Source organism: Pelodiscus sinensis, chromosome 12, assembly GCF_049634645.1.
Source record: "Pelodiscus sinensis isolate JC-2024 chromosome 12, ASM4963464v1, whole genome shotgun sequence".
NCBI classification, from domain to species: Eukaryota; Metazoa; Chordata; order Testudines; family Trionychidae; genus Pelodiscus; species Pelodiscus sinensis.
In genome coordinates, this window is record NC_134722.1 from 7,811,969 (window position 1) to 7,837,654 (window position 25,686).

At 46.9% G+C, this 25,686-nt stretch overlaps 1 protein-coding gene across 8 annotated transcripts in view; it reads right to left on the reverse strand.

The window, feature by feature from the left end:
- Nucleotides 1-25,686, reverse strand: part of LOC102454033 (rifampicin phosphotransferase-like) — an 86,400-nt gene that overhangs the window by 52,211 nt on the left and 8,503 nt on the right. For all 8 annotated transcript variants that reach the window (XM_075939965.1, XM_075939964.1, XM_075939969.1 and 5 more), the window contains 10 exons: nucleotides 24,866-25,000; nucleotides 23,608-23,732; nucleotides 20,885-20,953; nucleotides 18,625-18,738; nucleotides 17,052-17,167; nucleotides 14,450-14,505; nucleotides 7,675-7,727; nucleotides 6,237-6,364; nucleotides 4,259-4,415; nucleotides 1,058-1,238 (listed from right to left, as the gene is read on the reverse strand). In XM_075939965.1, the coding sequence (XP_075796080.1) occupies nucleotides 1,058-1,238; nucleotides 4,259-4,415; nucleotides 6,237-6,364; nucleotides 7,675-7,727; nucleotides 14,450-14,505; nucleotides 17,052-17,167; nucleotides 18,625-18,738; nucleotides 20,885-20,953; nucleotides 23,608-23,732; nucleotides 24,866-25,000 (1,134 nt within the window). The remainder of the gene's footprint in view (nucleotides 1-1,057; nucleotides 1,239-4,258; nucleotides 4,416-6,236; nucleotides 6,365-7,674; nucleotides 7,728-14,449; nucleotides 14,506-17,051; nucleotides 17,168-18,624; nucleotides 18,739-20,884; nucleotides 20,954-23,607; nucleotides 23,733-24,865; nucleotides 25,001-25,686) is intronic.

Here is a 25,686-nt window from a genome sequence, read left to right on the forward strand (position 1 = left end):
GATGAATTCTTATGCTAGCTATTAAGTAATCTATTCTTAAAGTTATATGGATGTATAGGGTTTAAAAATAAACTAGACTATCACAACTCGCCAAACATAATGAAAAATACATTTTCCTTATATAAAAAAGTTGCCAAAATTACTATAGTCTTTTTTCAAGGCAGAACTTAAGCCCCCCGAATGAGGCAGACAAACTTTACAAGAGAATTTCATTTCTGAGGACTTAGATAATTTGATGGGCTACAAAGCTTTTTAACTGTTCGCATAACAGGTGCGGTCAAGATTATTTTCCACCTGATGGAATGTTCATGCCCTATTTTTAAAAGGAATTGATTATCTCAACTCAGTTTCTAATAGAGAGGCATATATATCGGGGTGGAGGGGAACCCCTTATTGGACCCCATCAGCAATCTCCTAGTTGGCAGTGTAAGCATCGAAATCAAAACTGAATATGCATGACGACTGCTCTACACTCTTCATCCTAGAGGTGGCAGTCTTGCCTAAACTGGTGCGAAAGCACATTGGCAGGAATTAAATAGAGGCTGCAAAGTGTATCAGTTCTGCAGGTATATGGGACTCCACTTTATAGGACTGTCAGTCCAGAATTTTTCACAGGAATGATACAAATACATAATACCACTTTTCTACTGTAGAAAGACATATTGTAACCATTCAGTGCTGTAAGCAGAATGTAGATTATTTCTAAGAGCTTTTTATATTTTTTTATATTTAGAAGTACTAGTATGACTATTTAATATTTGCACATAGCACTGTAGGTTTGAGTGCTCTGATGGGCATCCCCGTCATAGTCTCTTACTTTTTCTGGTTTTGCTTTTGGAGCAATTAAAAACAGGCTAACACATTGGGGGAGTTTACCACAAAACAATCTGTGCCCATTTTGTTATAACTTCTAGGGAGAAAGAAATCAAGGAGACGTAGCTCGAGTCCCCAGATCTGTCACATACATGCATTTATAACCACACACAGATGTCATTGCAAAACTCCACCGCCTGGGAAGGGAGACTGAAAGATGCTAGCTCCTGGGGGGGAAGCTCACCTTGTTCCCGAGCTGCTTTTGTAAGTATGTGAGCTGACCTAGCTGGGCTCCTTTGCCCCCCACGTCCCGGGGGCATTGAGAGTGCTCTTCAGTGAACGACACCACAAATTCAGAGGTGGGAGGAAGAGACGGCTCCTTCCACCTAAAGCCAGAATTCTGACTAAGTTGCCCCGCTGCATCTCTAGAAGCACAGAAACAATGCATGTTATGCCAAGCATTGGGGAAGACCAGGAGTAAGACTGACTTTGTCAGGAATGCTAGGCTAGGTTCTCAAAAAAAATATCACCTAGGGTGGGAAGTCAAGCTAGATCAATGGTTCACAACTTCCATTGTGGCCTGCAGATGAAGTTCTTTCTGAGTTACATGGGCCAAAGTGGCGAGGAAACAGAGGCAGAGATGACCCAGGGATGTTTCATTGCTTTGCTGGCCTTGTGCTGCCTCAAGAGTAACTGGTTTAAAATCTCTTTTGCAGAGTCTGGGTCTTACGTGCTGTATCTATGTGGCGTCCTTAGAGAGGTGAACTGAAATCCAGTGTGATCCTGACGCTGGAGCTTAAGCAACAGGGGATTTTGGGGGAACTGGCAAGAATCACAGAGTCCAGCCACTTGGACCTTAGACTCTCAGCTCTCAGAAGGGGAGCTAAATGGAGGCTCTGCACCCCAAGAGTGCACCTGAAGACCAAAAACCAGAGGCAATTCCTGGTCTCTGTTCAGACAGAACACACGGCAGATGGTCCCAAAACAGCAGCCTGGTGAATGTCCAGCAGGGGGCGTTTTACCAGGCTTGTGAGTTACAGTTGACCATGAACAAAAGAGTTTGTTTATATTTTGTCTGCTACTTGCAGCTGTCTGACAAATATTTTGATTGTATGAAATTCAGCCTATAGATGGCTAAAGTGATGCTTGTGAATGGATACTGTTTGTTTATTATTATGCCAGGCCACCTAACTGATGTACTCTAGTCCAGTGTTTCTCAACCTTTTTTTATAAAGTACCCCTTTAAAAAAAAAAAAAAGTACTGTCAGTACATACAGTTTTCAAACACACACAATTTTTTTCTACCATTGCAACACATTTGTTTAAACAACTTAATCGTAAACAGGCAGGCAATGAAATTTTTGGATGTAAAAAGTACAAAAATAATAAAGCACTGTAAAACTTAAAACAAAAATTCAGTTTTCTCCAAATTTCAGTTGTGTTGATGTCCCGTCCCCCCAGACTTCTCTCAAGTACCCCTAAAGTTACTCGTACCACTGGTTGAGAAACACTGCTCTGGTCTACAGAATTGGAATTCATCTACAGATTTGACACCATTACCTGGGCTTGAACAAAGACACTAACTGGTTAGTGCACTCCAAAGCCAATTTCTCCCACCTTTACCAACTGCATTTATACAGTAAAAGCTATGTATGGGACACATCCAAACTACCTAATTAGCCTTCTACAATTGACAAGTACTTCTGCTGCTGTTTTATATATCTCTTGCTTTCTGTTATTTTCACTCCAATTCATCTGATGAAGTCGGTTTTACCCATGAAAGCTCATGATTCTAGATATTTTGGTTAGTCTCTGAGGGTATGTCTACACTACCACCCTAGTTCGAACTAGGGTGGTTAATGTAGGCAACCGAAGTTGCAAATGAAGCCCGGAAGCCTAATCCGAACTACCTATTCTGTACCGCGTGTAGCCGCGGGCACGGAGTCCGAACTAGCCGGGATTTAAAAATGGCGGCGCCCGGCAAGATGCAAATGAAGCCCGGGAAATTCAAATCCCGGGCTTCATTTGCAACTTTGGTTGCCTACATTAGCCACCCTAGTTCGAACTAGGGTGGTAGTGTAGACATACCCTAAGGGTGGGTCCTTAGTTCAAAATAAGCTACGTGATTTGAACTATGCAAATTGCGTAGCTTATTTTGATGCTATTGTGAAATAGCTTATTTCATAATTTGGCGCTGACTACACAATACCAAATTTCAAAATAACTCACTATTGCGAAATTCACCTTAACCCTCGTGGAACAAGGGTTGCCAGGATGTCGGAATAAGCCACCCGTTATTTCAAAATCTACAGTAAAACTCCATTGGTCCGGCATCCAATGCTCCGGCACTCCTGATGATCCTGCACCATCGGGAATCTGGAAGTGCTCCAGGTAGCCGGACCATTGGAGTTGCTCTGCTCCCGTCTTCCCCGATTCAGCCACTGCTGAAACTGACCAGCAGCTGAATCGAGGAAGCCGGGGGCAGAGCAGCTGGGGTACTGCTGGGTTGGTCTCGCAGCGCCGAGGGGGCGGCACTACCGGACCAACCCAGCAGCACCCCAGCTGCTCTGCCGCAGGTGTCCCCGATTCAGTCGCTGCTGAAACTGACCAGCAGCGGCTGAATCGGGGACGCCTGGGGCAGAGCTGGACTATCGGAAGGGGGGGCTATAAGGGATCTGGGGTGGCATCCCTCCACCCCATCCCAGACCTCTCATAGCCCCCCCCTTCCGATAGTCTGGCATATCTGATAATCCTTCACCCCCTGGGTCCTAGAGGTGTGGATTATCAGAAGTTTACTGTATTTTGAAATAACGGGCTGCTTCAATAGATACAGAATAGCTTTTCTGGGATTTTTCAGGTATCCCAAAATAGCTCCGCAGTGTAGACATACGCTAAGGTGCCACAGGACTACCTGTTGTTTTTAAAGTTACAGACAAACACGGCTACCCCTCTGAGAATTTTTTATATGATCTCATTCATTTTCCCAGAATAAATGGCTTTCCAGCTCACAAAGCCTTCAGGATAGCTGCACAAGCCACTGCGATGCACACATAACAGACACAAGACTACACAGAGGCGGCCCGAGGCGGGCTGCCGGCAGCTGGCGCCCCAGGCGGAATGCGCGATCAGTGCCCCCGCCTCCACAGCCCTCAATGGCGTGACGTCATCGTTGGGCGCCCCATTTAATGCGGTGCCGTAGGCGGCGGCCAAGTCAGCCTATACGCACGGGCTGCCCCTGCATGTACAGGTATTCATGAGAATTTTGCTTTGCACAAACATTCTTTGGAACAAAGGATGTTTGTGCAAATGTTCACAGAAAGCAAAGGGAAAGCCACGGCTGGTGACTCAGAGACATGCCTTTTGTTCAAAAGCCCATTTGTCTGCTGCCTTCACTCAGCTCTCAGAATTAGAATAGTTTCTCTACTTCAGTATACCTGTTTCTCACCTGTAATAAAATTCAACCAAGCCCCAGCCTCGGATGGTCAGATTCAGTCGGAAATCAGCAATGCACTCATGGAATATCCCTGTCCCCGTTAAGCCATTATACACCACTGGGCGAGCTTGCTTGTCAAGTGTAGCACGAATGTCAAAGAATTTGCCACCTTGGGAAGGAAAAATATAGGCAGGCTTTCTTCAACATACGATAGAGTAATTAGCCAAGATGAAACAAACAGGACTTTTTTTTTTTTTTGCCATTTCATACAGTTCCCCCATCCCTAAGGCTTTTATTTTTTTTTAATTAATGTTGTATTCATTTTTAAAGCTTCTGTGGCCTTTCACCATTTTAGGTGATTTCAAGGAGCTGGTTCCAAAGCCCAAATGGAAGCGCTGACTAATGGAGTCTGGAAACTGCAGCACTCATTTCCAAGCTAGTTAAACCTGAGTGACACAAGGATGTTCAGCACAACCGAGGATCTGAACTCCTCTCTCTGGTTCCTGAGGCCCGGGCAGGCAAAGAATGACACCGGAGCCTTTACTTAAACATACCACTGATGTCAATGAGATTGCTCCCACCGACTGGCGATTCAGAGGGGCCTGGGCTCCCAGCAGTACCCGAAGACCCGGCCCTTTAAATCACCGTCTGGATCGCTGCACTGCAAGTTTCGGGTGGGTGTGACGGGGGCTTAGGGCTTTCTGGGGAGGTCAGGGCAATGCACAGAGCACGCCACGGAGTGTGGGGAGGGGGGCTCCGGCCCACCCCTTCTGCCTGAGGCCCCGTCCCTTCAGGGACGCTTGCCCAGGGCCCGCTATGACTGTCGGCTCCTCAGCATCTGTGCTTAAAGTTAAGCACATGTGTGGGTGTATCTACGCAGCAACCAGACCCCCGCAGCTGGCCCATGCCAAGCAACTCAGGCTGATAGGGCTCGAGCTGCAGGGATGTTTCATTGCAGGTCTGAGTCTGCAGCCTGAGCTCTGAGACCCTCTCACCTTCCTAAGCCTGGAAGTCCACAGAGCAAGGTAGAGCAAAGTCTATAGAGCCCTGCATCCCAAGCCCACATCGGCTGACACGGGACAGCCACGGGGGTCTGGTTGCTGCATGGACATCCCCGGTAAGTCTTTGCAGGAGAAAAAGACTGGGCTTTGCGAGAGGGAATCACGCACGATACAGCCAAAACAGGATACACAACATTGTCATAGGGATGTGGTGCAGGGTGTGCGACTCTTTGAAGGGACACCTGGAACTTACAGTCCAGCCTGAGGGCTGGACTCTATAAACCAGAAAAGGAAGCTTCGTGAGAGAGGAGACCAGAAACCATACTGATTGCAAGCCTCTCCCCGCAGGCCTGCGGATGGAGGGGGGCAAAAGAGGCAGTTGCTCTAGGACCCAGTGATTCAAAGGGACCAGCTGTCGTGTTGTGGAGGGAAGTGCACCAGGCCCTTTCAATGGCCACCGGAGCACCATGCAGCATGCTCCCGGCGGTTCTGAGGGCTGCCTGGGGGCGGTGGCATGACATGCCCTGGGCAGCTCTCAGGGCTGCCTGCACTCAGCCCCGCCCCTTCCACCTTCCACCTCACCCCCCCTCACAACCACGGAGCTGGCCCCCTCCATTATGCCCAGGGGCCTGGCAAGTCTGGGCCCTGTCCCCACACCACAAGCCTAACCTAGGAATGAACGAGTGGTTTCCTGGCCATGAGTCTGGCTGCTCTGAATCAAAGCCCTGACTCCTAGGGCATTTTAGAAGCACTAAACAGTACTGACTGGGCTGGTTTGGGGAGGGGACATGTTTGTTAATTTGATTGTGGCCTCCCCCTTCTTGTATTCGGTACAGTCTCTCTGGAAAACATAGCAACCAATTAGCTTCACATGCAGAATTCCCCTTCCCTTTCACTGTCTTAGAATTCAGTGACATTATTTTCTAGACTCTAAAGCCTTTTGTTTAGTACTGAAAAAGCTGGAGACAACCTGACTTCCTTTAACCTACCTGCAGTGAAACTGACTCGGTATATGTCTCTGATCATACCGTCGTCTGCCATGTCTGCCAGTGAGGCATTGGACCAGTCAATGCCAGCCTTCTTCCCATTGGGGAAAAGAACATAACCTACAGCGAAACTGAGAGAAACAAAAAAAACAGAACGTGCCTGGTGCAGGTCACGGTTTTCAAAGCTCAATCAAAACTATGGAAATCATGGAACAGAATGCTAGCCCTTTCAGGGAGGCTACAGACCAGGCACCACCAGGTTAAGGGTATAAAATCAGGAACGGTGTGGAAAAAGTAAACAGATACAGCACAAAAAGCAGGGGTCCCACAATGCAAATAATAGGCAGCAGGTTTAATACAGACAAGACAAAATGCTTTTTCACACAATGTACAATTAACCTGTGGAACTTATTGCCGGGGGATGTTATGGAGGCCAAAAGTATAATTGGGTTCAAAAGAGAACTAGCTAAATTCATGAAGAATAGGTCCACTAAAGGCTGCTAGTCGAGATGGTCAAAGCAATCCCATATTCAGGGCAACCCTGAAGCTCTGGGTGCCAGAAGCCAACAAGGAAAGAAAGGGCTGAATCTCTCCATTATTGCTCTCTTCGTACATGCCTTCTCACAGACAGGCTTCAAGGCTAGCAGGACCACAGGTCTCACAGAATGGCCATTCTTATGAGCCTCAGGCAAGGAGAATTTCTATGCATTTTACAATAGAACTGGGGGGCTGGTGAGAAAAGGCTTTGACGAACCTGAGAAAAAATAATGTTAAGCGAAAAAGCCAGAAATCAGCAAATCCAAGGAGAGTTCTGAAGTTTGAATCTAAATATTATAAGAGGACAACTGTGCAGGAAAAAACGCCTGTTTGACTAGAAATTTTAAACTGCCTGCCTTTAAGATGTAAACTGATTCCTCAATGTAAAATGACTGGTAATGGGAATTCCTGGATTTATTTTTCCCCAATGACTCCTGATTTGTTTGTGCATGTCACTTAATCACTCCATTTCAATTTGCTCATCAGTAAAATGGTTCAAATGTATCCTGATGCATGATGTTGACCTGAGATTTTATTAATGTTATAAAGTGCTTTGAGATTTCTGATGTAAGACGCGACAGCAGTACTCTCTTGTTAGTATCTATGTTAGTATCACACAAACTCCAGGACAGATTTTAAATGCTAGTCTCCAAACTTTCACTTGAAGGTGTGCATGAAATTATGTGGGTGTCTGGAAGTTCTCAATTTGTGCCCTTAAATCAGATCTTTGTCTGAATGATCCAAACTGAGAGTGTAAATAACTGACAGTGAAAGCTGCACCCATGATTATTTGCAACCACAAATCTGTGGGGACCAAAAAGCAGGTCTGGCCATGGTCTAGAAAACCCGGCCATTCCAGAGCAGGACAAGGGAGGTATATGTTTCACAGACTGCTTGAACTTACTGTGTTGTAGTTGCTGGTATAGAAATAACAGTTAAGTGTGCTGAGGTCCCATCCTGTAAGAAAAAGAGTGGAGATGGAAAAGTATTCGGACTGCATGGAGCTATCACCTGAGTTTATGATGCTACTGATCAAAAAATTTCCATTTGCCACTTTCTTCCAGAAAGCCATGGATCTCACAAAATGCCAGATTCCAGAGAAAACAACGCTTATACAGATTTTGACTATTGCATTTTGCCAAACCTTCTTGCTAGATCAACTTAAGTACTAGACATTTTGTATTTCCCACAAAGAGCACTCATTACATGGAAATGCGGACCCTTCAAGCCAGATACATTAAGGATGCCTCTTGATGCAGCAGTGATGTTTAATGGCTTGCTGTGCTTTCAGAGAGAGGCCGTTTGGCACAGCATAACGGCATTACATGGAAGAAGCCGTGGAGACGAATGGGAGAAAGAAATCCACAGGGAGCACGGAAGAACCACACAGCCAGCAGGAGCAATGCAATGAGTGTAGGCAGTAGCAGCAGTGAGAAGTGAAAGATGACGCATTGGCAAGAGCTAGAAACTTGAACTGGAAGTGTCTGAGAACAGTGTATCGGATAGGAAAAATGCTAACTAAAGAACCAAATGCACCTTCATTCTTTGCGTACCTCCCCCTGCTTTGATCGTAGACTTTAGAGCAGTGGTGGGCAACCTGCACTCCAGGCCCACATGCGGCCCATCCAGGTTCTAAGTGTGGCCCAAGAGACATATTTATTTAACATAATTGCCCACGCCTGGGGTGGCCAGATTCTGCTGGTTTGTGTCCGTGTCGTTTTTCCCCCACCAGTATTTCTAGGGACATACACGTAAAGCAAGGGCATCTGAGGTGAGGTGCGCACAGGATTGCCCGTAAGCGCCCTGCACTCCCTCTGCATCCAATCAAAGTGATGAAGGAGGCCTCTCATCCATCCCACTCACTAGCCTGGGTTGCCCATCACCAGTGGCGGCCCGTCAATACAGGAGAACTAGGCAGTCGCCGAGGGTGCCAAGATAAACAGCCATTGAGGGCTTTGGAGGCGGGGGCGCCAATCGTGCGTTTTGCCTAGGACACCAGTTGATGGCAGCTCGTCTAGGGCCACTCCTGCCCATCACCACCCTAAGTTGTGCTCCTTTCATGCCATTGCACTGTAAATTCTAGTCCACCATCTACTGCGAACGCACACCAAAGAAGGGTATTGTCCTGGGCGGACTCTCTACCCAGTCAAACATTTACTCCTTCCTATCAAAGCAAACCCCTGGGTGGCTTTTAATCACAAGCCCAGCGGCAGAAGTCATTGTAACTTCTAGGCTATCCATACACCCCAAAACAGACCCATTGCATCATGTCTCCAAGCCCAGGGCTACCGATTCGGGCTCACGCTATGGGGCTGGAGTCTGAGCTCTGAGACTCTCGCCTGGGTTCAGAGTGTGAAAAGTCTACACTGTTATGCTAAGCTCCATGCAAGGCTGTCCTTAGATTCCTGGTGCCCTACACACCCCGAGCACCTGCACTCCCCCAATGTGGGGTGTTGGCTGCTCCATGGGGGGGATGGGGATCAGGACCGTGAGGTTGCAGGGGCAAGGCAGAACTTCTGGAGGTTGGGGGGCAAGAGCAGGACAGGGAGGCTGGCCAGAGAACAGGCCAGAGGCGAGGAGCAGCACAAACTGCAGACTAGAGGCAGAGTAAAGGGCAGCCATGCAGATGACCAGTAAGCCGTGGCAGTGTGCAGCCCACAGGGAGCCATGGGACAGGGCTGGCCGCTGGAGCTGGCACTGCCCGTGCCTTGTTTTCCTGTCCTGGCTGTAGGCTTAGGCATACATAGCATGCAGCTGCCTATAGCACAATGGACTATGGAGCAGTGCCCCAAATGTTGTGCTGCCCTACGCAGCTGCATATGCCCAGGGACGGCCCTTGCTCCATGGCATGTCATGAGTTAGCTGATCTGGGCTCTGAGACTCACGGCCAAGAGGCTGGGGAGGTGTTGAGTGAATTAGTGTTGACATACTCTCTGTGGGTATGTCTACACTGCAAGGTTAATTCGAAATAACAGCCGTTATTTCGAATTAACTTTAATAGCATCTATACATGCAAACCAATATTTTGAAATTAATTCAAAATAGCAGAGCACTTAATTCGAATTTGGTAAACCTCATTCTATGAGGAGTAATGCCAAATTTAAAATAGCTATATCGAATTAAGTGCTGTGTAGACATTTAATTCAAAAGAGGGGGCCTCCAGCTCTTGCCAGGGAGCCCTGATGGCCACTCTGGGTGCAACCAGGAAAGCTTACTCTTCTCTCCCCCAGCCTCGGAGCCATTAAAGGGGTAGACCCTGGCCACAGTACCTGTGCCAGCACCAAGCCTGCCAGCCCAGAGCCAGCAGTGGCCATTGGGGCCCCTGACCCAGTTGTCCCCAAAACATAAGCCAGCAAGCCACTGGCAGCCAGCCCTCCACCGCTCCCCAGGAGCAGTCTGCCAGCTCCCAGGAGCCTGCCAGGGCCCGGAGAAGGCGGGAGCCTTCCTGGTCCAGGGTGGAGATCATGGACCTTATTCTGGTTTGGGGGGGGATGCCCCCAACGTCTATAATCTCTGCACTAGACAGAGGAATGCAGCTGTCTATGGTAAGATATCTGCCAGCCTGCGAACCCAGTAGCAGGTTTGCATGAAAATCAAGTTGGTCCGGCAAGACCCCCAACCCTGGGCCCTGAGCTTCCACTCCCCCTTCTTCCCCTTGCTTCCCCCTTCCAGCTCCCTCCTCCCAGGTTTCTCCCTCCCCTCTCCCACCCTCTCTCTTCCCTCTCCCACCTCCTTTTCCCAGTCTCCCCAGAGGTTCATTCCTCTCCCCCTCCCCACCCAGTTTTGTTCAATAAACCTAGTTTCTATTTTTGAACATACGTGTCTTTTGTTTGACATCAGGAAGGGGGGCTAGGGAGGGGTAAGTGGAAGGACGTGAGGGAAGAATGGGGCACGAGCCCCCGGTGGGGAGGACCGGGGAGGCTCTGATGGCTCCTAGGGGTGGATGCTCTCCCACAGGTCCTCCTGGATCCTGACAGCCCTCCGAAGGACCCCCCCAGATGGCAGCCTGCAGCAAGTGCAGCCGGGCTGATGGCAACGACCCCATGAGACGCATCGGCGTGCCCAGGGGCAGCTCTGGCTCCATGTGGCCGAGTGCTGTGGTGTCCCAAATGCGGGTACTCAGGGCACTCCAAGACAAGACCTCTCTGCTGTCCCTCATCGAGGTAGATAAGCAAGCAGCGAACCCTGAGAACTGTCTGTCCGGGGTGGGGTTAGGATCCCTTTAAGCACTGAGTGCAGTTAGCCTCAGGCAGCAGCCCCACACACTAAATCCTAACCTGATGCCCTGCCAGCACTGGTTCTGGCCAGCCTTAACTTCGGTTCAGGGTCCACTCAGTGTGGACGCGCTATTTCAAACTACCAAAACGCTGTTTCGAAATAGGTTTTGTGTGTAGATGCATTAATTCAAATTAGCTTAATTCAAATTAACTATTTTGAATTAAGTCAACTCGAATTAACACTGTAGTGTAGACGTACCCAGTAACTATAAAACAAATTGCTGCATGATAAGAATTGTACACTAGGGACTCATTCCTTCCCTACAACAGGTCTGCACGGTGCTACCTGTTTAATCAAAGCAGCTCCTGAATTTGCTCATTCTTGCATGCAAGATTTCACAAGGCATGCAGTGATTCTGGCCAGGAAGGATTAAACCCTCTCAGTCTGTTTATTTGGGTGGAGTGTTAGCTCTTCAAATGCTGATATTTTGGAATTCCCTGAATCTATGCCAAGACAGGAAATGCCTTCTAAAAAGCCCTTGTCCGATTTCAGTGCCTCTATGGATTTATCTTGTTAATGATTCCACCAGCCTCCTTTCCGCATATTTCTTTAGCACGGCCACAAAAATGTGGCATGGGGATAGGAACTGAGCAAACAATATGGCAATATTTGCAGAGACCTTCATTTTGGAGCAGACTCAAAATGTTGCAAACCCTCAGCTGGTCTAAATCAGGAAACCTCCCAGTCCACTGATGTCAGAGGAGTAATGCCCATTTTCACGAGCTGAGAATCTAGACGGTGCTTGGTTCTGCCGTGAGGGCAGGGGACTGGACTTGATGCTCTCTCAAGGTCCCTTCCAGTTTTAGTGTTCTATGATTCTATGGCTACGTCTACACTGGCCCCTTCTTCGGAATAGCCATGCTAATTTAGAACTTTGGAATAGGGAAATGCGCGGGGGATTTAAATATCCCCCGCGGGATTTAAATAAACATGGCCACCGCTTTTTTTCCGGCTTGGGGAAAAGCCGGAAAAGAGAGTCCAGACTGGCGCGATCCTCCGGAATAAAGCCCTATTCCGGAGGATCTCTTATTCCTACTTGAAAGTGGCTATTTGAAAGTGGCTACTTGAAAGTAGGAATAAAAGATCCTCCGGAATAGGGCTTTATTCCGGAGGATCGCGCCAGTCTGGACGCTCTTTTCCGGCTTTTCCCCAAGCCGGAAAAAAAGCGGCGGCCATGTTTATTTAAATCCCGCGGGGGATATTTAAATCCCCCGTGCATTTCCCTATTCCAAAGTTCTAAATTAGCATGGCTATGCCGAAGAAGGGGCCAGTGTAGACACAGCCTATGAGTCTATCTGCCCCCAAAAGTGCTGAACTGTCACCAGCAGAGATGGGCAGTAGGTTGCAGTAATCCACGGCCAGATCAAAAGGAGATGCACAGCAAAGGAGGAATGAGAAGCTAGAAAAATACACCTGTCCCCACGTCAGGATAGTTTACAAAACCTCCTTACTATTTTGGGGAGTGGGACAGTGATGAAATTCCTGATAACAGAGCAGCTGTGAATGGCTATTGGAGCTAACAAAAGATTCAAGGTTTTGAGTGAAAAAAAAAAACATGTTTTAGAAGCAGTTTCCTTGAGAACAGGAAATGGCAAGAATGGATTTGTACCATCAATTAAAGCAGAGGTGGGGAAACTCAGGCCTGGGGGCTGGATGCAGCCCCCGGCTTGCCTGGATCTGACACACCCAAGTCTCAAGGCTCCCCTACAACACTGGGGAGCCTGCATTGGTGCTCCAGGGCCCTCGCCATCCCACCACAGGGATTTTGTGGAGCACACAAAATCTACTAGCCTGGGCCCCCCTAAGGTGTGGTGTGCAACGGGAGTGTGAGGAGTGTCTTTCTCCTGAATCTGGGGCTACTGGTCAAGTGAGGGTTTGCCTTGTTTTTTTTGTTTTGGTGGAGGTGGGGTTTTTTGTTTTTGTTTTATATTATATTAATTATTATTATTACTATCACCAACTGATTTTTCTGTGGGTCAGCAGCCCTGGACCCAAAAAAGGCTCCACCCCTGAGTGAAAGGGTCTATTCTTGCGGGTGAAAGACCAGAGGGCCATTGGTCTAATCCCTGAGGATAGCATCCTCCACATGCAATCAGAAGAATATTAAGGGAGAGAAAAAAAACCCAAATTCTACCAGTACACTTTGTAGAATAATGTGGAAATCCGTGGAATCTTTTTTGCCCTCACAATTCTGCGACCTACGAGGCTTCATCATCGGTACAAGGCCAGGTCATATTATCGAAACTCGGTCCCTGAGGTGGGGTAGTACACCCCAGCTCCATGTCCCACCTCTATTGTATCGCCCCCAGAGGTTGGGGATGCAGCATATGTGCTTGTCCAAAAGTATTGGAACACCCCAGTGCACACCTTGGAAATGAAATATCACGAGAACCCTGGGCGGATACAAAAATGTGGAGCCATATCCGATGCACGTCCAATAGGCTCAACTCCTCATCCAACCGGCAATCCATGATCCGGATTTTACTTGTATCCACACAATAAATCTGGAGGCGAGCAGAGGAGGGAGCACAGATAAGTAAGGAAGGGGCAGTGTCATGCAGGGAAGAGAGAGGGAGGAATCAGGAGGGCTGGGCGGGGCTGGGGAAGGGAGATTTAGGACAAAGCTTTTTGCATCCTTTCCCTGAGAGAAGTGCAGGGGCCTGCCTGGGAGCCCCGTGCCCGACACAGGGAAGGGAAAGCCCTGCATGAATAGCCACAGAAGCAGACATCTGTGGATATGCAGAGCTCTAAATATCACCTTTAGAACTTAGGGGGGACTCTCTACCACAGCCTTGGAATCCCCATAGGTGAACTTTGCAAGGTCAGTGTGACAGGGCATCCCTATGCCTGCCCATCCCTACCTGCAGGGCCAACCCGCTGAATTTGTGGCCAGCCAAGCATAAATTAGTGCAGTGCCTGAATTTGCACCTATGGATGGGGCATTCCCTTGTCAGACCCAAGGAGCTTAAGAATAGCTGGACGGGAGGCGGAAGACATTCTGTGCCAAGCACCAGTCGGACAGACCGCAGGGAGCCGCTGTTTCAGAGAACGACAAAAGCCCACCCACACACTAGCAACTTGCAGAATGTGTGGAGGCAAATTCCTACATGCCTCTATCTCAAGTTAATCATTTACCATTAATCTTGGTACTATAAACACATATCTCAGCTATCCGGAATGAGGTCCCCGTCCCACAAGCTTCTGCTACTGAGTGCTAGCCCAGCAGGTGCTAATGAGAGGTTTGGCAATGAGACAACTTGCTAAAAGGCAGAGTCTACAGGCGCGGTGTTAGAGTATTGACTTTCCTCCTAGGACACTGCTTCTGGATGTTCAGACATAGCCTACAAACGCAAGCGAAGTGTGTATTGCATCTTGAGAGTGTTGAAAGGCTCAAGACCTACCTCACAATGCATCAAAATCATGACATAGCGGTAAATCTCAGCCCAGTTTCGAATGCCTGGGGGAAAAATTGAGAATACGGGCTTGAAATTCCCCTTTACGGAGCACTTTAAATACAAGCATTTATATAAAGGTATCTGGCATCCTTATCTTTAGCCAGAGAAATGCTCTACCCGGCAATCACGTGTCAAGGTTTTAAAAATGTCTGTAGGTAAAATTATCAATTAAACTGTTCCTGTTAAGGGGAAAGGGTTTAATTTTAGACCTAGTGGCTAGTGGATTAATATCCCCCTCTAACCTTCTTGCTCAAAGCCCCAAATTACAAGCCAGGTCAGGGCCATCCTTAGGATTAATGGTGTCCTACACAGTACAGGTTGCACCCTATAAACTGGGACTCTCTGGTTTGGTGACATCCGTGGTCTGGCAGATGCATCCATAGTCCAGGTGCACTGAGAGGTGGGGGGGAGGGGCAGGGCGGAGCTCAGCGTGATGCAGGGGGTGGGGTGGGAGCGCAGCCCAATGTGGGGTGGAGAGCCCAGTGCACATCTCAGCCAGGCTGCGGGGGAGGAGGATGGGAGCCGGTGAATAGCTCAGCCAGAGGTTGTGAGCTGGGAAGTCTGTTGCTTGGTCCAGCGGGGCTGCCAGGTAGCCTGATGGTGCAGCAGGGTGGGGCTGATGCCAGCAGCAAGGGGACCAGAAATTACCTCCATTACCGGCAAAATCCTCCATCTGGGACCAGTCAGGTCCCAAGGGTGCTGGGCCAGGGAGATCCAACCTGTACTATTAAACTGGCACCCCTTTGCCCAATGACAGCTGGGGGTGTGTGATTTTTTTAGAGGTGTGATTTTGTAATCTTCAGCAATTCCCTTAAAAATATTTCTAAAGCAAATTTGAAACGAAGGTCCTGTCGCCCACATAGTAAATTCAAAAACTGACAGTTTATGCCTGGGGTCACATAAAAGTCATAGGTGGGTCCTGCAGCTTAGTGGGTCCTGCAGCTAAGTTTCCATCCCTGCTGTACCCAGCTTTGCAAAGTGTGGGGCGCTGCAAGCCCAAATCGCAGCTGGGCTTCATCAGTCCTAACCTGTGCCTTAAGCTGGGAAACTACTAAGCAGTAAACAAGTTTGACCTCGGTCTCAGCTCATAAGAGTGATAAACATGGTGCTGAGCCAGGTATGTGCACACCCGGTAAACAACTGTGGTATAACTAGTGTAGGAAGCCTCAGGCCCATTGAGTCTCAACAGGGACCTAGACCTTGAAGGGTGCCCTGGATCCCCCTAGCTGGAGCCACATCCACTGTGGCCGGGTGTGAGGTAACCGTATCGAGACTCCCCGCAAACCTGAAAGGGTGTGAGCATTTCCAAGTGCCTGTTACTTTTATATGCATGGCTTTGCCTGGTTGGGCCATGGCTCTGTGAACTGACACCTGGGGTCAGCAAAGGCCTGTTAAATGGCTTCATTACCATGTGAATGGCTCCTTCCCAGGTTTCATGTTCTGCCAATAGGTCTGGCAGGTTTTGTCACTTTTTAGTTAGCTAGATCCTCTCCTGAGGAAAAAAAGTCACAGAACAGGGATAGGAAGACGCAGATGGGTGGACATTAAGACCCAGCAGTGCCCCAAATTTTCAGGTGCCCTATGCAGCTGCATATTTTGCATATGGGTAAGGATGGCCCGGAGCAGGGCTATATGGCTGTAAGTATCTGTCTGTCCAGTGCAGCTCACAGGATAGATCCCAGGGTAGTGCCTTGACCCCCTCAGGATAGACTCTTCTTTGCTGTAACTAGGAAAGCTCTGGAGAACTAATTCAAATATTTCACCTATGTTAGTAAAAATACACAAGCCAGCATAGCTCCTTGCTCTGGCACATGGAGGTTCTGGACTGACCTAACCAAATCCTGGGGATAGGTCTGCAACCGGGTTTCCATGGATCCTAAACCACTCTCACCTCCCCTTTGTGAAGGAACCTTGGAGGCTAATGCCACCTCGAGGAAACAGGTGACCCCACTGAGGTGGAGGGAGATAGGAAGGCCTGTGAATCAGCAGGGCTCCGAGTGGGCTCTCCACAAACAACACCTGAGTAGGGGGAGGTTGTAGGGCCTTATATGTACCCCACTCATGGCCCCTCCACTCCATGAGCACACACAGAGCAAGGGGCTGGGAGGGAATCTTCAGCCTGATTAGGCCCCTTAGCAGCGCACTAACACCATTTCAGAGCTGTCAGCTGGTTCTGACTGTGGAGTTGTACAAAGAAGGCATCTCAGTCTCTCAGACTGTCTCTCAGCCCTATGGGCTGTGAAGAGGGATGACGATTTAGGCTTGTCCTCTGCTAGAGGAAAACAGCACCAGACAACGTGTTCTTCCTGAATGAGTTTTGTTTGGTATTTAAAGTGAGAAAACATTAATAAGCTGCTAATGGAAAGACTCTGATGGTTGATTATCATAATTCAGCAGCAAAACATTTTTTGTTAAACAATGTTAGATCTAATTACGGAACAGATCATTTTACAAGTCACACATTGCAAGTGATTATTCTGCAATAATTAAACACCAAAGCGATAACTTCTAGGTGACTACGTCATTGAATCGTTGGGAATATTGTTACCGTAAGAGTGGCTCCGAACACCTCTCAGAAGGATCTCTTTCTTCTCATGGCCTTCAATTTCAATCTCTCCTACAGATTGACCCCATTGTTCATAACGAGATTGTTGCTCCCCATCTCTGGAAAAAGCAGAAGGGGGGAATAAGATCATGCAGCTAAAAAACAAGGCTTCTTATTCAAACACACTCCCCAAACTCCAGTCAGAAAAAGGTTGATTCTGTTATGAAAGATACAACGATTTAAGAACATCTGGAGCACAGCTGAGCCATTGGCCTGCAATCGGTCAGACATATTTTGAATTTTAAGAATATTGCTATGAACTGTTTAGCCTACGATGATTATAAAAAAGACATCCTGATACTATAATAAGTGCTGACTCTCCTAAAATAAACTGTTTTTCCTACAAAAGCTACAGTTCGGTCGTTGCCACTTCAAAGTCAGCATGTGTCAAGAGTGATCCCTGTTTTCCCTGTACAGTAAAACTCCAATTGTTCGGCATCCAGTTGTCCAGCACTCCCAATAGTTCGGCAGCAACTGGGACCTGGAAGTGCTCCCATCAGCTGCTCTCATGGCCGGGCCACTGTGAGCCGCATGTGTGCTCCCAGCCCGTGTTGTTCCGCTCACGGTTCCCAGTGCACACAGCATCCAGCCTGTACTTGCTAGCAGCCGGCCGCTGAACACAGGCAGCTGCCTTGGGACCCGGACATAAGGTTGGGGGAGAAGGGAACTGGGTTATAGCAGGGAGGGGAGAAGTTTGGCTCTGGCAAAGGGGAGGAGAGGGAAGGGGAGGGAAGAGGGATTGGGTTGGGAGTATGCCCCCTTATAGTACCTCCTGGTACTCCGGCATATCCGATAATCTGGCACCACCTAGGTCCCAAAGGTGCCGGATTATTGGGAGTCTACTGTATTTAGAATAAGAGATACAATTTTCTTAGGCCTATTCTTCTCTACCTTATCAAGTATACCATGACTTCACTACACATTTTTTGAGGCGTACAGGATCTTTCAAAAAAGACTTTTCTTTTCGAAAGAACCACATCTAGACCACAGTTTCACTTTTGAAATAGCGTTTTTCGAAAGAATGCCATGACAAGATTATGCAAATGAAGCACAGAAAATTCAAATCCCAGCTTCATTTACAATTTCAATGTGTCTAATTTACATCCCTCTTTCAAAAGAGGGATGTAGTTTAGATGTACCCTATGACAGATTAATCTACATATCTACAATATATAACAATAATACTTAGGCTGATAATAATAATACCACAAGTTAATAGTACCTACACCTAGAATTTAAATGATTGATACCAAAATTATTAGGGGTTTCCACAAAATTCTTTTGAGTTTAAAAGGGTTCCGTGGCCAAATAAAATTGTGAAACACTGATGTACAGATTTAAATTACATTATTCTTATAAAATAATAAAAAATACACACAAACCTCCAGAAGAAAACTTACACAGATGTTGGCTGCATCGATGAATTGGTCTGCAGCAAACAATGGCTGGTAATTCTCACTGGGCTAGTAAAGCAAAGATTACCATCAACCCCAGAAGAGTTAAAACTGTTCCTCACTTTTGGACTCTTTTGAAGAACTCTGCACTCCACTCTTCCAAAGCAAAGGCCTCTGCAAACGCTTTTGGGTGGCTGTCAAGCTGAAAGTCGAATACATCTGAGAAGGAAGTCCAGCTACAGACGGAGAGAAAGAAAAATCTCATCTGTTTTCGGTTTGGATTGAGCCAAGCCCTGCAATCATGACTTAGACAGAACTTCAGTTTGTCTGCAGGATTTGTGCCATGCTTGGAACCTTCTAATTTTACAATATGCCTAGATATTATAGTTCTCTGGGAACAATAGAAAAGCCAGGATACAAAAGTGCAATTATGGATTGATTGGATTAGTGTGGGCATGGGCAGCTGATATGCTAGGCAGGGGAAGGCATTGCCTTCCCAAACTGCCAGCCTGGCCCCGCCTACACTCCACTCCCAGAATGCCTACTGTAGATCTTGTGTTGCTGCCCCAGAATGCTCCTGTGCTCAGGGGCTGTGGAGGTTGTGGCCAGATGCCCCCCATTCTCCCTGTACTCTGGGGCCAGGGAGGCTTGGGGGCACACCTCTTCCCTCCCTGTGCTCCAAGGCTGGGGAGGGCGGGCAGCATGTTATCCACCCTCCCTGTAATGGGGTGTGTGGTCTGGGGAGATGAGGCAGGGCTGGGGGTGGGGTTGGGGACTTGCCTCCCTCAGCCCTACCTTCACCAACCACCCATGGCAGTGGGGATAGCGAAAGAGCCTAATCTGTCATACCGTTGCCTCACTTTCTCTCCTTGGGTATGTCTAGACTACACCTCTCTGTAGACAGGGTAGACTGCCGTTTTTTCCCCAAAAAAGCTCTGTTTAGAAAAAAGTGGCAGCCATGTTTATGCAAATGAAGCACGGGATATTTCAATTTGCATTTTCAATGTGCCTAATCTACATCTCCCTGTCGACAGAGAGGTGTAGTCTAGACACACCCATTGTGATCTCTTGTAACTTACACACTCCACACTGTATCAGAAATGTCACGTACATTTCTCAGCAGAATAGTAATTGGATAGAGAGTGAGGAGCCAACCCCTGTAGCTCAGGAAGAATAGGGAACCACCAATCAAACCCAGGCCGACTCTACACTACAAAAATCCAGGATGGTCTGGGGTAAGAAGACACACAGTCCCCGGCTGACATGTCTGTGCTGGCAAAAATCCACAAAGAAGACACCGTTATATCTGGGTCCAGTTGCTATGCTGTTGCCACTTCCCAGCAGCCTATCCGAGCAGGCAGACAGTTCGCTAGAGAGTTGGCTCTGTGCATTGTTTGCATGCACTTATGACCAACGTACTCCGGAGAACAAAGCTCTTCAGTGGTTCGGCAAATATAATCATAACTAAAAAAAAAATCTAAATATGACTTGAGATTATTTTTAGTCATGATTTTTCCCAGTGAACCGATTGCTAAAGGGAGATAGAAAGCAAGAGGGGTGTTTCCGGGACAGACACATACTTCTAATGCTAGACTAAAACATCGCCTCCCCTCCCCCACTTTTGAGCCTTGCTATCATGCCGACATTGGAGTTGTTTCTCATACAGCCCATCACCGAGCTGCTCGGTTGAATTACTTGTATACAGGGTGAAAGTAACTGAAATGTCTTACGTGTGGTGGTTTCCTACCTGTAAGAAATGTAAGTGTGGGATGGAGTGATGGGGGGAGGGGACTCTGGACGGGGGGGCTGGAGGTTTGGGTTGGTTTCAGGGCAGAGGGTGGAGATATGGGGGGAGGAGGAGTCAGGGCAGGGGCCTGGAGATGTGTGGGGCTCAGGGCAGTGGCTTGGAAGTGCTGGGGACTCAGGGAAGGAGGTTGGGAGTTCTTGGGGGTACAGGAGTTAGGGCAGGAGTCTGTAGGTGTGTAGGAGGTTCAGGATGGGGGAAGGGGGTTTGTGGGGGTGCAGGAGTTAGGGCAGAGGCTTGAGCATGTGGGGGACTCACAGCAGGGGGATGGGCATTTATGGGGTGCAGGAGTCAGAGTTGGGGTGTAGAGAAGGGCTCAGGGCAGAGGATCGGGTTGTGTGGGAAAGTACAGGAAGAGAGGGTCAGGGCAGAGGGCTAGGGTGTGTGTGAAGGGGTGCAATACATTATTTTAGTAATTTAACGGGGAATTTATTGTACAGACAGGAGAAAATTCACGCTGAGCTGAAGGACAACACAAGATCTATGCACCGTGTAAGCAGACTTCGAATAGCATCTGGTCTAGAACTTGTTTATACTCTTACAAAATAAATGGATCCATCAAACTTCAATGCTCTTACTGGAAAGAGAATTTAACGTGGACAAGTTCGCCCTCCTCTTCGTTCCATTGATGCCGATACGGTCCCTTTCTAGAAGATAAATCAGCAGCATTTACCACTATTCCTTACATTTGTTTTTCACTTTTCATTTACTGGACTGTTGTGTGCTTTTATATTTCAACATTTAATTAAAGTCTAATCAACGAGAAAGCAGCAATGGAGAAGGAGAAAGGGCTTTGTTAAAATCATCTGATTCTGTACCTGGGCAGAGCAGACAAACCAGAAAAATCTAAAGAGGAGGGTTGAAGCTACTAAACATGCTTTACAGCTTCTGTAAGGCAGCATAAGTAGCCAGCTTTTATAGGCTGGCATTTCTGCAAGTCCTATCTTCATTGTGAGAGCTGACCCAAACTGATCTTCTGAAGGGTGCAGAATTGTTGTGTCTAGATGCTACATGATATTCTCAGTAGTCATGGTTAAATGATAGCACAGAGCCAAAATATGTGGCAGGTGTTATCACTTGTAATAAAATTTTCCAAGAGCCTCTAAGGGTGCGTCTACACAGCAGGGCTTAACTCGAAATAAGCTACGCAAATTGAGCTACATTAATTAGCTTATTACGAAATAGCTTATTTCTAAATTGAGAGCATCTACATAGGACTTATTTCAAAATAGAGCACTCTTCCTCCAACTTCCCTTACTCCTCGTACAATGGGGGGATACAGGACTTGGAGTAAGAAGTCCTCCAGCTTGACAGTATTTCGACATTATTTTGAAATAACTGCCTGCTGTGTAGACTAAGTTATTTAAAAATAACACTAATTATTTTGAAATAATGTTGCCGTGTAGACATGCCCTCAGCAACTTAGGAGGTTTAGCTCCATTTTCAAGTGTTTTGATTTAGTGCATGAAAGTCAGATTCCTAGTCCACCTCCTCAAAGGTGTTTAGGGACCTAAAGATGCAAAGAGGCAACTAACCTGCTCAAGTGCTTTTGTAAATTCCAGTAGGGGGTCTACATCCTGAGGCACCTAAACATGTGAAAATCTGGCTCCAAGGGCCTATGCCTTGATGTAGTCCTCCTAAGCCACTTACACACTTCGAACATTTCAGCCAAAATCTCAAAACCTGTTATGTTTTAGCTACAGATTTCCCATCTGAAACAGACTCTCAAGAGAGCAAGTCATCTGTCAACAGAGGACTGATTATGGCTACTAGAAGGCTCTCCCCCAGACCCGATTTTTTTTTCCTGGCTAGGCAGAAATGTTTGGATGAGGACAAGATGAGAGGGATTTCAGTCCTTGTTGTTCCTGAAATTTTTATTGTCAACACTATATATTGTAGATCACAAACTCTACTCGTATATCAACAGCAGAATTGGTTAAAGGTGGTGGTGGAAGAATACACCGCTAGATTTATTAAGTAATAGAGAATTAGTAATATCTTCCCAAGTACTGGTTAAAATGCTTGTGCTGTTTGTATTGAACGTAAACATTTGTACACTAAGCTAGTGTGTGGCATGACAGTGTCTTTGAACAGGACCTAAAGGTGGTAATAGGAAATGGAATTCACTGTTTCAAACTCTGTGTTGTGCTTTCTGAATTATCCTAATCAGACTGCATTCTAGTCCGGTGTTTCTCAACCTGTAGTACGAGCACCCTTAGGGGTACTTGAGAGAAGTTTGGGTGGCACATCAACACAACTGAAATTTGGAGAAAACTATTTTTTGTTTTAAGTTTTACAGTGTTTATTATTATTTTTTTATACTTTTTACACCCAAAAATGTCATCACCCGCCCAGCTACGATAAAGTTGTTTAAACAGATGTGTTGCAATGGTAGAAAAAAATGTTGTGTCTGAAAACTGTAGGTACTGGGGGTACTTCGAAGTTTTTTTAAAGCGGTACTTTAAAAAAAGGTTGAGAAACACTGCTGTAGCCCATGTTTCAGCAGAGGTTCTCTGAGGCTCAGGGAAAAGGCTATAGTTAATGGGAAACAAGGCTTGTAATTGCATAATTAACTCTGTATAACTGTTCTAACTAAATAGAGCCAGGTCCTGTTGTGCAGGGCACTCGCTAGCCACATAAGTAACAAATCTAAATAGATTAAATCATGACTGGTGTAGAGAAAGTGAATAAGGAAGTGTTATTTAGTTCTTCTCAGAACACAAGAACTTTTGGGGTCACCAAATGAAACTAATAAGCAGCGGTTTTAAAACAAACAAAAGGAAGGTTTTCTTCACACTATGCACAGTCAACCTCTGGAATTCCTTGCCAAAGGATGTTGGAAAAGCCAAGGCTATGAAAGGGTTCAAAAATGAACTAGATAAATTCATGGAGGATAGGTCCAACAATGATTATTAGCTAGAATGGGTAGGAATGGTGTCCCTACCTTCTGTTTGCCAAAAGCTAGGAATGGGTAACAGGGGATGGATCACTTGATGGTTACCTGTTCTGTTCAGTCCTTCTTGTGCACCTGGCATTGGCCACTGTCAAAAGCCAGGCTACTGGGCTAGATGGACCTTTGGTCTGACCCAGTATGGCCATTCTGTGTTCTTGTAATAAAAAGGAGGTACAAAAGAGGCATCTTCATTCCCATTTTACAGATGGGAATGGAGGCAGAAAGATTAAATGGCTTTTCCAAGGAGAAACAGCAAGTCTCTGCCAGATCTAAGTATTGACCCAGTATCCCTGAGTCAGAATCCAGTGTCTTAGCAACCATCTTCCCCCCGACGTAACGTGGTAATACCTGAGTAGTCCATTGAATTTTATTTTCCACCGTCTGTGTGGCTCTAAGCATTCAATCATCAGACCTCCGCCACGCCAGCATTTTTCAGACTCATCACTCACCATCATGTCTGGATGCACTGGGTGCTAAGAAGACAATTCAATAAAACATTCATTGAAATGTGGAGATAAGGCGGAGGTGGGGTCGTGTTTTATTATGGCAGACACACTGACAGCAATAGCTTTTTGATTCTGCATAGTTCACAGAGGATAACACTGCACATAAAACACCTGAGATGATGAACATGAAGTAATTACGGCAGACAGCACCAAACAGCAAATGGAATGAAACTGTAAATTACTGCTCTAGGACCTCATGATGTCAGCACTGTCAAGAATAACCATTATTACCACATGTTCTTATAGTTAGAGCCCTGCATATCCATGGATATCCTCACCTGGGAACGGACAGTGGAATAGATACCTGTTCAGGGCTCTCTCTACTCCACCAAGTGAAGGGGAGGATGGCCAGGCAGGCCCCTGCACTGCCGGCAGAAAAAGGACACAAGAAACTGCATCCTAAATCTCCCAGCAGGAGGGGCCGAGTGCCTGTCCTGCTGGTTTCCCTCCTCCTCCCCACCTGGTAAGCACCAACCTGTGGAGTCCCGGAGTGCTGCCTGCCTCTTTCTTGCCGGACTTGGCTCATCTGTGCTCCCTCCTCTCCAGATTTATTGTGCAGATACACGTAAAATCCAGATCATGGATTACGAATTGGATGAGGAGTGGAGCCTGGCTGATGCAGATTGGATGCGGATCCACATTTTTGTATCCGTGCAGAGCTCTACTTATGGTTTGTCTACACAGGGAAATTGACCCATGTGATTATAGTAGGATAAAACCACTTTTATTCCACCGCCCATCCATCGTTATTCCTATCATCCTGTCGGTCAATGTTGCTATGTAGACTTCAGTGGGACTGCTCACAGTTGTCAACTGAATGGGGAAAATCGTGGCCACATAGAAGTCAATGGCAAAATAATAATACCTAGCTTCTATATGCCGCTTTTTATCACTAGCTCTCAAAGAAGGTTACAAAAAATTTCTATTGATGTCAATGAAGAGATGATTTCACACTATATTTTGCACAACTTTTAAAATATAAACTGGTTTTATATTCATAGTGTTGGGGTTCCACCTCAATGATATATCCCAGATAGTCAACAAACATCACTTTGGAATATTATTCCCTGCCACCTATTTTCTTCTCACCCTCCACTTACTTCAAACTCTCCAATTCCATCCACTCGGAGGAAGAGCCACATTTCACATAGGCCATTTGGACGCCTTCCGAGGCGAGTGATCACAAAAGTCTTGTCGGTTTCTGTGAACCCAGTGAGGTAAACTGAATCCAGGGCCTTCGGAAAGGGAAACAAATAAACAAATCACAACAATAAATGCTGTAGTATTGAGAGGACACAGAATGAATGGGAAGTGAGATGTGTGTCAAAAATCATCAGGCCAGCTACGTTTCCTCCTTATTCAAAGAGTGTGGAAGGCTCTTTCTTCCTAACGTGAATCCTTTGGGGTATGTCTGCACTAGCCCCCTAGTTCGAACTAGGGTGGCTAATGTAGGCATTCGAACTTGCAAATGAAGCCCGGGATTTAAATATCCCGGGCTTCATTTGCATGTTCCTGGGCGCTGCCATTTTTAAATGCCCTGTAGTTCGAACTACCTGCCCGCAGCTACACGCGGCACGGACTAGGCAGTTTGAATTAAAGCTCCTAATTCGAACTATCGTTACTCCTCATTGCAGGAGGAGTAATGGTAGTTCGAATTAGGAGCTTTAATTCGAACTACCTAGTCCATGCCGCATGTAGCTGCGGGCAGGTAGTTCGAACTACAGGGCATTTAAAAATGGCGGCCCCCAGGAACATGCAAATAAAGCCCAGGATATTTAAATCCTGGGCTTCATTTGCAAGTTCGAATGCCTACATTAGCCACCCTAGTTCGAACTAGGGTGGCAGTGCAGACATACCCTTGAAGAATGACTCCGGTGGACTTGAGACAGAATGTTTTTAGTAAACACCTGCAATCCCCATG